Source organism: Herpailurus yagouaroundi, unplaced genomic scaffold (genome assembly GCF_014898765.1).
Source record: "Herpailurus yagouaroundi ecotype Mexico unplaced genomic scaffold, PumYag 100, whole genome shotgun sequence".
NCBI classification, from domain to species: Eukaryota; Metazoa; Chordata; class Mammalia; order Carnivora; family Felidae; genus Herpailurus; species Herpailurus yagouaroundi.
The window spans coordinates 65,481,431-65,494,397 of record NW_024412391.1 but is presented as its reverse complement, the minus strand read 5'-3'; the positions used below and the strand labels follow the sequence as shown (position 1 = coordinate 65,494,397).

The window sequence follows — 12,967 nt, the reverse complement described above, 5'->3', positions numbered from 1 at the left end:
TCTCTTCCTAATTCTGTCTTCTTCCAGCTATGTGAGCCAGAATTTCTTCTTGGAATTTCTTAGTTTCACACTTGCTGACATCCAGTCTCTCTTGTTTTTTAATTCCTTGTTGATAAGGGAATCAGGAAATCAAAGGGTGAGAAAATTTTTGTCAAATGGGAAAAGATAGAGTCTGGACTCTCAGATACTGTAGTACACTCCACACCCAAGCATGTCTCCCCAGTTAGAGGCAAACCTTCTAAGAGTGCTAATATTTACAGTTTTTGAGAGCATTTTGTTGAAGTTTCATGTGGAGAAATGAAAAGAGATTATCCCACTTACAGAAAGTTTACCTGATTACAGTTTGGCCAGTAGCATGTTTCTAAGTGCAGATAAAAGTTTGAAATTGTAAGTAAAACTGCCTCAGTTGAGTACAAAGATAATTTTTTTTAACTTTTTTATTTTTTTAATTTTTTTAAATTTACATCCAAATTAGTTAGCATATAGTGCAACAATGACTTCAGGAGCAGATTCCTTAGTGCCCCTTATCCATTTAGCCCATCCCCCCTCCCACAACCCCTCCAGCAACCCTCAGTTTGTTCTCCATATTTATGAGTCTCTTCTGTTTTGTCCGCCTCCCTGTTTTTATATTATTTTTGTTTCCCTTCCCTTATATTCATGTGTTTTGTCTCTTAAAGTCCTCATATGAGTGAAGTCCTATGGTTTTTGTCTTTCTCTGACTAACTTCACTTAGCATAACACCCCCCAGTTCCATCCACGTAGTTGCAAATGGCAAGATTTCATTCTTTTTGATTGCCAAGTAATACTCCATTGTATATATATACCACATCTTCTTTAACCATTCATCCATTGATGGACATTTGGGCTCTTTCCATCCTTTGGCTATTGTTGATAGTGCTGCTATAGACAGGGAGGTGCATGTGTCCCTTCGAAACAGCACACCTGTATCCCTTGGATAAATGCCTAGTAGTGCAGTTGCTGGGTCGTAGGGTAATTCTATTTTTAGTTTTTTGAGGAACCTCCATACTGTTTTCCAGAGTGGCTGCACCAGCTTGCATTCCCACCAGCAATGCAAAAGAGATCCTGTTTCTCCACATCCTCGCCAACATCTGTTGTTGCCTGAGTTGTTAATGGTGGCCATTCTGACAGGTGTCAGAATCTCACTGTGGTTTTGATGTGTATTTCCCTGATGATGAGTGATGTTGAGCATTTTTTCATGTGTAGGTTGGCCATCTGGATGTCTTCTTTGGAGGAGTACAAAGATAATTTGAAAAACCTCTTTTCTTTTCTTAAGGTGTTTTTTGGGGGGTTTTTGTTGTGTTTTGTTTTGTTTTGTTTTGTTTGTTTTTTTTTTTTTTTGAGAGAGCACCTGCACAAGTGGGGGAGGGGCAGAGATGGCAGGGAGAGAGGTAATCCCAAACAGGCTCCACGCTGTCAGCACAGAGCCCAGTATAGGGCTTGCACTCATGAACTGTGAGATTGTGACCTGAGTAAAATCAAGAGTTGGGCACTTAACTGACTGAGCCACCCAGGCATCCCTTGAAAACCTCTTTTAATAAGAGCTGAAGATCGCTTCTTGGCCTTTTGGCTAAGATCAAGTGTGGTATCTGTTCTTATCCGTTTAATAAGAGCTGAAATAATAACTGAATTTTTTGTTTTTGTTTTTTTTAGAGAGAGAGTGAGAGAGCGCGCAAGCAAGGGAGAGGCTCAGAGGCAAGGGTGGGAGAGAAAGAGAGAGAGAGAGAAAGAGAGAGAGAGAATCTTAAGCAGGCTCCCCGCTCAGTGCAGAGCCTGACACGCGGCTCAGTCCCACAGCCCTTGGATCATAACCTGAGCCGAAATCAAGAGTCAGGTGCTTAACCAACTGAGTCACCCAGGTGCCCTATAAATAATACTGAATTTTTAAACTTTCTGTCATATTCATTCTTTTCAAACTTTGTAGAAGCATTTTTTTCAAATTAATGTCACCCTTTTGTTAAGCTCTCAATCAGGGGTATTTTATTTCTACAAATGGATCTTGATGTATAGGAAAGAATTAGGTAACACTTTCTTGATCTTATTATAAAAGTGTTTATCAAACTAATTAGGATGACCATTAATATCACTGGGGGACACTTACAGATCCATTTTGCATCTTGAAGAGACTATTGAATTAATAGAGTTTATAATTTAAAACTTTAAATTTTCTGATAAACTTTGAAGAATATATTGGTTTTAAAAATTGCACTTTCATTTATAAGAATTTTTTCTGATGTTCCTTAATATCTTTCATGGAAGCATTATTGTAAAAACTAAAAGGAACTATTGAAATATTTCTTTTATGTCTTATTTAATATAACAGAAAGTTCAGTCTTAATCTGATTATGAAGCATCATTTGCTTTTCAGTTTTTATGTATCATTTTTTTTACTGTAGGTAGTAGCACTTGTGATTTATTTCCAGCTTTCAAGTCCAAACTTGTTTAGATTTTAAACATGTATAGACTTGTTAACTCTCTAAAAAAGTAAATAATTGATTTGCTCATGTTTGCTGCCACGTAAGAGGGACCTAGTTTATGAAAGTGAAGGGAGATTTTGAGCCAGTATCAAATTATTTGAATTTGAGTGAATCTTAAAGTAGTTCATAAGAATGAGTTCCCCTAGGATGTGTTGAAAGAAAATTTTTTTGAGGCCAGCACTGTAATGGCACAGGGTTACAATGCATACCTCTATCTTAGGTAGCCAAGCACTGAGTTTCATCTGCTGCACCTTCCTTTTGGAGTAGTGTGATGTGATAGAACGCTCAGTTAGTTATCTGGAGGCCCTGGATTCTCAGTTATCTGGAGGCAAATCTCTCCCAGGGCTTCAGTTCAATTCACTCATCTCTGAGGTATAAGAGGCAAAGTAGTGTCCGTGGTTTCCAATTAGGGCTCTAGAGATCTTCAGAAGGCCATTGGTTTAGGGAATGCCTTATCAGATCACCTTCCCTGCTTAACCTGAGAAGATACGGAATGAACATGGTATAAGTCCATAAAGTAAATGGCTAAAGGAAATGCTTTAACCATCATCTGCTGTGTTAACCATTATCTGCAGAGAAATCAGTGGTTCACCAATTTGAAATCATGAGTCTTTTCACCAGGCTGGCAATTCTGAGGTTTCTATTGGTATTTTATGACATTGCCCTGTTAATATATGTTTTTTTCTGATTTTTTCCCCCTGAAAACTCTTACAAATGCAGCATAAACTTGCTGTCTTTCTCATTCTTTTATTGCATTGGAATAAACAAACAAAAATTCAATTTTTTCATTGGAACATACTCACATTATTTTTATTTGTTTATATCTTCCACATGTTACTGTAAAATACAGTAAGCTAGTTGACATCTTCATCTTTTAGAAAAGATACTTTAATCTGTAATTTTTATTAGCATTTGAAAAAATTAACTTTCACTGACCTTTCATAAGCCATTTTGTTTTATGTGTCTTTTGTAGTTTGTTGCTTGAGATTTGTTCCCATTTAGTATACAATATCTTCAATTGTTTTCCTCACTATTGATTTTTAATATATATAAAATAATATATAAATAATTCATAATATAATAATATTCATAATATATTTTTTTCAAGTACATTGGTTCTTCTTAACTTTGCTCCCCACTCAAGATAAACCTTGACAGACTTGATGAGGGGTTAGACCAACCCGTACTTCTACCAGTTGCGGTTCCTGTTCCTACCACAGTTGCTCTCTGTCAGGACAGCAGTGACCTCCCAGCTATCCAATACTATCTTCTCAGTCCTTCTCCTATTTGAGTTTGTAGACAAATAACATTACTGACATCTCTACATGTTTTGCAATGTTCTCTTCTTGTCTCCTTGTCTTTCTGTGACTTTTTTTACACACATTCTTTTGTAAGTTTATTTTACTATGGAGGCTCCAACTATGTTTTTCCTCCTTCTCTCCTGAAACAGGAAAGTAGTTGTTTATTGCTTATGAAATAAATGTATCCACTTTCAAGATTTTGACTCTCACGTTAATACAAATGACTCCTAAGTCTCTGCAGACCCAAATTTCTAAAAGTTGACTCATCTTTTCCACACAGCCCATTCAGACTTAGCATTTTTTATGCCTACGTTTCAACACTTCTCATCTATTCTTCCACTCAGTCTCTTCTTATCCCTTCCTCTGCATTGTTACAATTTGCTTCTTGATTTATAGATTTGATGTCTTCCTGTGCAAAAATCATTCACTGCCTCATTAATTTATAGCACAACTCCAAGGTTCCTATAAAAGTTCAGACCATTCACAACTTGGATCGAGCCTCCTTTCCAGCTCCCTTCCTTCTGCTGTCTTCCCTACCTCATCCCAGCTTCTCTCCACACTTTGACTCCATAAAGCCTTGACTCCCCATCGTATCAGACTATTCTCTTTCCTCTGATTTGTCAGATTCTCTGTACTTATTAGAAAAGGTCACTGTAGAATGCATTTAATTCCTTAAAGATGCTATATAACATGTATTTTTAGCTTTAAATACCACTTATAAACTATTTCTTCCATAGTTTTTTCAAAAATATTTATTTTCTGAACTACATTCATTTTGTTTAGTAACTTTGTAATATACATTGTACTGTACTTTATATGAATTCATTTTGAATTCCAAGATCATTTTGAACTCATGAATACTTGTAAAGTATTGATCCCTCTTATCAAGACATTCAATTTTGAATACCTGGAATAACATAAGTAAATATTAGTCTGGTTGCTGTCTCTTTTTAAATTTTGAGAGTAAAAATACAAAGGGAAAATCGTATTAGCTGTTACACTAAGAATTAGATAAACTATGTGATAGCAAACATTTAAAATCATTTCCTAGGTGGGGCACCTGAGTGGCTCAGTTGGTTAAGTGGCCGACTTCAGCTCAGGTCATGATCCTGTGGTCCATGAGTTCAAGTCCCACATCAGGCTCTGTGCTGACCACTCAGAGCCTCAAGCCTGCTTTGGATTCTGTGTGTCTCCCTCTCTTTCTGCATCTCCCCTGCTTGCACTCTGTCTCTCTTTCTCTCTCACAAATAAACATAAAAAAAATTTTTTTTTTTAATCATTTCCTAGAATCCAGTCTTGGATTCTTTAGCCAGTGACTTGTATAGAGGAGGTACTTAGTGAATGTTGAACTGTGCTGCATTCAGATCTTGCATCTGAAACTGTATCTAATACTGTTCATACATGAGAGTGAGAGAACTGCACACACCAGCTGCTTCAGCAAGACATTTTAATAAATAGCTCTTATTCTCCTGGATGACTGTATCAAACTGAATATTCTAAGTACTTTGGAAATTAAAGTTTGCTGTTAATTTGTTAACTTTCTACAGTTACTGATAAGAAATACATACTACATGTAATAAAAGAATAGGAAATTCTTCTTTAGGACTTTTTGTTGTTGGGTTGTATTGTGCTGCCACAGATGAGTATCGTGTTCCATGACAGCAATGAGTAACCTATGCTTTTATTTCAGTTTACAGAAAACACGTCCAGATTCTCTGCCCATGTCAACTCAGTTTGTCTGAATAAAAAATGAGAATAATGTGGATATATATGTCCATAGTTAAATGAGTACTGCTCATTAGCCTACTAATCTCTTTGTAGTATACCTCTTACAAAAGTTTCCAGCTGCAAAATGATCTTAGTCCCTTTTACTGTCTAGCCTGAACTGGTGATGCTTCCCAGTATTGTGCTCAGAAATCAGAGGATCTGTTCCAGACAAAATCAAGCCCTTCTTCTATCCCTCCATACACCTGAAATATTCCATTGCAGTATTTTTCTTTTCATGTCGTTTATGTATTTATTTTCTCATTATATGGTCCTTGAGGATAGAAAACAGATCTTGTAAGTCTCCATTACTTAGTAAATCCTACATGGCGGGTACTTAGTAAATACCTGTGGAAAGTTGTTTTAAAAGTTTTTATGAAAGAAGAAAAATACTGAATAACCCAAGTATTAATTTCTAGAAAGCCCTCTTAGCATAGCATTCTTCTCCTCTACCTGCTTTGTTATCAAATAATACTACATTCTGTATTTGCCTATTTATTATGTTGCAGTGTTGTTATTAAAAGACCTTTTAAAAAAAAGACCTTATAGTTAAGTGATTTCAGGTTTTAATTTCATTTTATTTTATAACCTTTTTTTACTATAATTACTAAACATAATTGGTTTATGCCTTTAAAATACTGTTATTCCAGTTACAGATGAATCTATACCCTCTTATTCTGGAGGTGATGTGCCAAGAAATGACAGTAGTATATGGTCAAAAGTAACTGAAGAGGGGACAGATCTCTCAGAACAACTCATGAGGAGTGGTTTTGCTGGAACTGAAATAGACCCTGAAAATGAAGAACTTATGCTCAGTATTAGCGGTCGACTACAAGCAGCAGTTGAGAAACTCCTGGAAGCTATAAGTGAAACGAGTAGTCAGGTAACCTCTTTATGTTGCTAATATGTACTAAATTTGCAGTAGGTTTTCTTTTAAGCCAGTGAACATCTAAATGTTTTCTTTCTATTGTCTCACGTAAATTTAGTCAAGTTCTTCTTAATAATTGGTTGTCTTTGTAACAACAGGGATCTATGATATCACCGGGTTTCTTTTCAGGTGGTAAGAGTTCATTTAATGTCCTGATGGACTTTTCAAGTTCAAAATTCAATGTTGTTTTAATTTTCAGATTTTCTAGACTCTTGAACATTACTTTTTTGATATCAAAAGATATTTTTTTTTAATATATGAAATTTATTGTCAAATTGGTTTCCATACAACACCCAGTGCTCATCCCAAAAGATGCCCTCTTCAATGGCCATCACCTCCCCTCCCCTCCCTCCCACCCCTCATCAACCCTCAGTTTTTAAGAGTTTCTTATGCTTTGGCTCTCTCCCACTCTAACCTCTTTTTTTTTTTCCTTCCCCTCCCCCATGGGTTTCTGTTAAGTTTCTCAGGATCCACGTAAGAGTGAAAACATACGGTATCTGTCTTTCTCTGTATGGCTTATTTCACTTAGCATCACACTCTCCAGTTCCATCCACGTTGCTACAAAGGGCCATATTTCATTCTTTCTCATTGCCATGTAGTATTCCATTGTGTATATAAACCACAATTTCTTTATCCATTCATCAGTTGATGGACATTTAGGCCCTTTTCCACAATTTGGCTATTGTTGAGAATGCTGCTATAAACATTGGGGTACAAGTGCCCCTATGCATCAGTACTCCTGTGTCCCTTGGGTAAATTCCTAGCAGTGCTATTGCTGGGTCATAGGGTAGGTCTATTTTTAATTTTCAAAAGAGATTTTAACTTTACCCTTATTTGTAATATTCTGCAATGTATGTTATTTATTTGAAGGTATAGTATCCGCAATCTCTTAAACTATATGCTCCAGTATGTCCTAACACACTACTGTTGTCATGTGACAACAAATCATACCTGTAATCCTTCACATTTTTACTTCCTTTTCATGAACGTTAATAGATTACCTCATTTTACTGTCTCTTGGTAAGCAATATCTCTTGGTAGTGAGGGACAGTTTCTACGTTGAAGCACAGTTTTTATAGAAATTTTAAAGGGACACAACCATTTATAAGTTAAAATGCAATTTTCTCTGTCTATAACATTTTTTACACTATGGTAATTATTTCTTAAGTCACTGAAGTTACGTAAAAGAAGCTGTAGAATCATAGCTATGGTGTTATTTGAATGAGTACTCCATTGTCATCAGTTAGAGCCAGTATTAACATTTTCATTGATATCTTTATTCAGAGTATCATAGATCCATGTGTATTTCAAACAGAAGTTGAGAAGTTGAAAGACATGTCTTTCATGTCTTGTTATATCTTTTTTTTTTTAATCTTTTATTCATTTTTGAGAGAGACAGAGTATGAATGGGGGATGGGCAGAGAGAGAGGGAGACACAGAATCCGAAGCAGGCTTCAGGCTCTGAGCTGTCAGCACAGAGTCCAACACGGGGCTTGAACCCATGGACAGTGAGATCATGACCTGAGCCGAAGTCGGACGCTTAACTGACTGAGCTACCCAAGCGCCCCTATGTCTTGTTATTTCTAATGTCTGGCTTTTATTGATATTACTTTTTTTCCTCTAAGAAATTGTTCTGTTATGGAATGTCTCTGCAATAGCAGTGACTGTAGGATGTACCATATTTGGCAAATATTGTTATATATTTTGTGTTTTAATGCCAAATTCATTTAGGTTAAGTTAGTGATTGGGTCCTCTCCTTGTTACTGACCCTTGAAATCACTTGTTAACCACCTACTATTTGGTTACTTTCTCATTATCCATGTCTTTTTATCTTGGCAACTTGCTATTGGCATTTAACAAAGAAGGCATTATCAAAACAACATATTTCCAGTGAAATATTTGCCTTCTGAATAGTCATCAGATAACCAGAGTTTTTCCCAGGTTCATTTTTCTTTTTAAGGAGGTAGTCTAAATTCTTTTCTGGGATAGAATATGGACTGTATCTTTAAGAGCAAATTACCAGGGACGCCTGGGTGGCTTAGCTGGTTAGGTGTTTGATTTGGTTTTGGCCCAGGTCATGATCTGACAGTTTGTTCAAGCCCCACGTCAGGCTCTGTGCTGACAGTGTGGAGCCTGCCTGGGATTCTCTCTCTGCCCCTCTCCTGCTCGCTCTCTCTCTCTCTCTCTCTCTCTCTCTCAAAAATAAATAAACTTAAAAAAAAACAAAACCAGGAAACAAATTACCACTTGGAATGAGAATTCACCATTTGGCCAGAGGAATGTATCATAATATATCTACTGTTAATTTTCTGCTTTGTACCAGAAAGCAGTTTGATTGGCCAAACTAAGGTATTCATATTCAGTTAAGCACGTCTCAGAAATGTTTTCATAGATAAATTCTGAAGATATGTGTATGTATATATGTAACAGAAGAAATTGCTGTCTTTGGGCAATTCTTGTTTTTCTGAAGCTTTCTTTCAGAGCAGGTACAAAATGATTAAAAGTCAGTTATTTACAGATTTCCTTGAGCATCACAAAGAACTGAAAGAAGTACAGTAGTTTTGAAAACTGAAATCTTTGTGTATTTACTAATACACAATAAAAAGGATAACTATACAAACAATAGTGGTCCTATCTTTCACTAAAACCACAGTGAGTTATTTTTCATTGCCAACATCCTAAGTGATGGTAAGAAAATGGCACCAATAAAACCCAGCTTCATTTGTGTTATTAATTTAAGACATTATACTCTTGGATCAGAGAATTTCATGTTTATTATGTTTTTCTTCGGCCTTAGGTAGACTACTGAAGCTCAAACATTGAAATTCTGAGTGCTACATCATAATAAGGAATTCCATAGCTATTATAAGAAAATAATATTTTCTACTAAGATTTACTATTTTCTCTTTTCTAAATTATTATAAATACTGGATTGGTTTTCTTTTAGAATGCTTGCATACAAACCACTTTAACAATTTGCTACTCTACTGAGTCAGCTGATCCAGTTCCGGCGTTTTCAGCTGTTGCTTTTCACCACTTTTAAAGTTTGAATACATATGTGTCATAATTACCCCTTTTATTCTCTGCAGTCTCTGATAGTCTTGCCTCTTTTTTTTTTTTTAATATTTCAGCTACATTAGTATTGAATTTCTGTGATTTGTACTCTTTCATGCTATGAAAAACCTGATAATACTTTCCCTTTCTTGACCACTGTTAAATACTTTTCACCTGGATCTTGAGCACTGTTAATACTGTCGCTGCCACTTGGTATCATTGTAAATTATGGACAGTCTAGTTAATCCAATACAGTTGACCTTCAAACAGTACAGGTTTGAACTGTGTAGCTCCATTTACATGGAGATGTTTTTCAGCATATGCGGCACAGTACTGTAAATATATTTTCTCTTCTTTATGATTTTTCTTAACTTTTTTTCCTAGATTACTTTATTGTAAGAGTACAGTATATAGTATATAACATATATACTAAATATGTGTTAATCATTTATGTCATCAATAAGGCTACTGGTCAACAATAGGCTATTAGTAGAGTTTGCAGGGAGTCAGAGGTTATATGGAATTTGGGGGCATCTGGGTGGCTCAGTCGATTAAGTGGAGGACTTGGGCTCAGGTCATAATCTTGCAGTTCAGGAGTTCAAGCCCTGTGTCAGGCTCTGTGCTGACAGCTCAGAGCCTGGAGCCTGTTTCAGATTCTGTGTCTCCCTCTCTCTCTCTGCCCCTCCCCAGCTCACGCTCTTTCTCTCTCTTTCTCAGAAAAATAAACATTAAAAAAAATTTTTTTTTAAGTTATCTGGATTTTTGTGCAGGGGATCCGTGCCCCAACCCCCGCATTGCTCCAGGGTCAATTATATAATATTTTGACAAACACCATGGAAAATGGTAAATAAATCAGAAGGGATCTGTGGTTGGACTTGTTCCTATAGGCTATTATAGAGAAACTTCCCCCATAATCCATGAATACTGCCAACAGAAAAGTGTGTGGGATCCAACTGAAATACTCGTTTTCCCAGGCCAAGATCATACCTCATCACATCTGCTTATGTGATCAAGTTGTGAGGTACCGTAGGAGCCTGACCATGTCATTTTTCCAAATTATTCACAATCTGTCAAATAACTGAAATAGCAATTTGTAAAATAAAAAATAAAATAAGATAGCAATTTGTTATTAAGCTTTTATCATATTGTTTTACATATCAATGAACAGGTCACAAAAATTTTGCCTAGAGCACTAAGTAGTTCTCAAACTGCAGTCTCTAAACCAGCAGCATCAGCATCATTGAGGACTTGCTGTAAGTTTAAATTCTCAATCCCCGTCCCAGACCTACTGAATGATGGAGCCCAGCAACCTTTGTTTCAGCAGGTCCTTTAGGTGATTCTGATAATGCACTGAAGTTTGAGAACCACTGTTCTAGAGATGATTAGTATAATGTTCACATTATTCTAACTGAATTTTGAAGTGTTCTACTAATATCTATTATATAAAAGGTTAAAGTAGTTGTTGACATTTGGTATAAAAATCAGGTGTTTCTTAGGTGATTTCTTTTAATCCAAATTCAATACACCCACTACTCTTCCATGGATAGATGTTTAAAGCCATTGACTTCTTCAGAATATTGTCATTAATAACTAAAATTTTCTTGAACCTAATAAATCTTATTAATAGCTTGTCAGATTGAGATAAAATTATGTGTAATCACCTCTGTGAAATAACTTGTATTCCATTTTTGTTTTAATGTGTCATTGTTTGGTTATTCATAATAGTATAGTTCCCTTTTACCTTATTTTTTTTTTCACTTGTTACAAAAATTCTAAGGCAGAGTTGAGAGACGTTGCTATAGTATATTAGTGCTTGCAGTGACCAAGAAGTTCAGGTAAGTAGCTCTGTACAGTATACCCTGAGACCAGGAAAGAGAGTAGCATCTCATACTTTGGAGTAAGGTAGGCCCACGTAGAGTTTATTGGAAGACTTGATGCTTGAGATGAATCGTTCATTCATCATATTTATTGAGTACCTACTATATAGCAATTGCTATTTTATATACCAGAAGTATAGCATTGAATAGAATAGACAAAATCCTTACTTTTGTAGAGCTTACAATTCAGTGGTGGCAACTAACAGTGTATAAACATACAGTGTGTCAGGTGGTGATATCTGCTGGGAAGATACATAAAATAGGGGAAGGTAGAGCATGATGACGAAAGGGCACATTTTATATAGGAAAATGGAGGAAGACTTTTCTGATAAAGGAATAGTCAGGCATATTTCATACGGAAGATTAGGAGACAGCCATATAGGTAAGTATGAGAAGAATGGCTTAGGCAAAGGAATAACAAGTGTGAAGGCCCTGAGGAGGTCATGTGCTTGTTCTTTGTGTGGCTGACAAAGAGGCCAGTGTGGCTGGAGCAAGGAGAGTGAGAAGAGTGGAAGATGGGGTCAGAGTGATACTTGGGAACCAGATAACATGGAACTTGGAATTCAATTCTTAATGAGATATGGAGTCATTATGTATAACTTTTTAACTTTTTATTTTGAAATAATTTTAGACTTAGAGAAAAGTTGCAAAAATAGTACAAATAGTGTTTCCATGTACTCTTCATTAACCTCCCCTAATATTAACATCTTGCATAACCATATTATAATTATCAAAGCTTAGAAAGTAAAACTGGTACAGTGCTATAAACTGAAATACAAACCATTGGATTTTACCATTTTTTCCCACTACGTCCTTTTCCCATTCCAGGATCCCACATTGCATTTAGTTGTCATGTCTTCTTCAGCTCTCTTAGGCTATCTCTGACGGTTAGTACCTGAGTCTCTCTTTGTCTTTTATGACCTTGACACTTGATAAGGACTGGCTAGTTATTTTGTAGAATGTCCCTCAATTTGGATTTGTCCGACGTTTTCTCACAATTACCTGAATCTTAAGCATTTTTGACAAAAATATCACAAAAATGATGTGCCTTCTCAGTGTGTCATATCAGAGGGCACATGATGTCAATATGTCTTACTACTGTAATGTTAATCTTGATTTCTTGTGGTGTCACCTGGGTTTCACTGTACCATTACTATTCTTCCCTTTGTAATTAATAAATATCTTGGAGGAGGTACTTCGAGATTATGCAAATATCTTGTTTCTCCTTAAACTTTCATCCACTATTTTGAGCATTCATTGGTGGATCTTGCCTGTGCAATTATTACTGTGGTATTCTAATGGTGATTTTCTATCTTCCTCATTCCTTAATCTATTAGAATTATTACTCACATTTATAATCAGGATCTATATGTACTCATGCCTGTTTATTTTTTTCAGTGGGTAATAATCCAATACTATAGTAGTTTATTTTGTTCCAGCTTTGGCATTGAGAACTCTTTCAGGTCAGCTCTTACACCTTTTCAAAGTACTTCTTTTTTTTTTTTTTTTTTTGAGCATTTGCACTATCAGAGGCTCCAGACCAATTTT

The 12,967-nt window shown here is 35.9% G+C and overlaps 1 protein-coding gene and 1 pseudogene across 6 annotated transcripts in view; both read left to right on the top strand.

Moving 5' to 3' along the window:
• AKAP9 (A-kinase anchoring protein 9) overlaps nucleotides 1–12,967 on the top strand; it is a 155,006-nt gene that overhangs the window by 83,767 nt on the left and 58,272 nt on the right. For all 6 annotated transcript variants that reach the window (XM_040472711.1, XM_040472714.1, XM_040472709.1 and 3 more), the window contains one exon: nucleotides 6,211–6,443. In XM_040472711.1, coding sequence (XP_040328645.1) covers nucleotides 6,211–6,443 — 233 coding nt within the window. The remainder of the gene's footprint in view (nucleotides 1–6,210; nucleotides 6,444–12,967) is intronic.
• LOC121029025 (uncharacterized) lies at nucleotides 1,569–1,699 on the top strand (annotated as a pseudogene).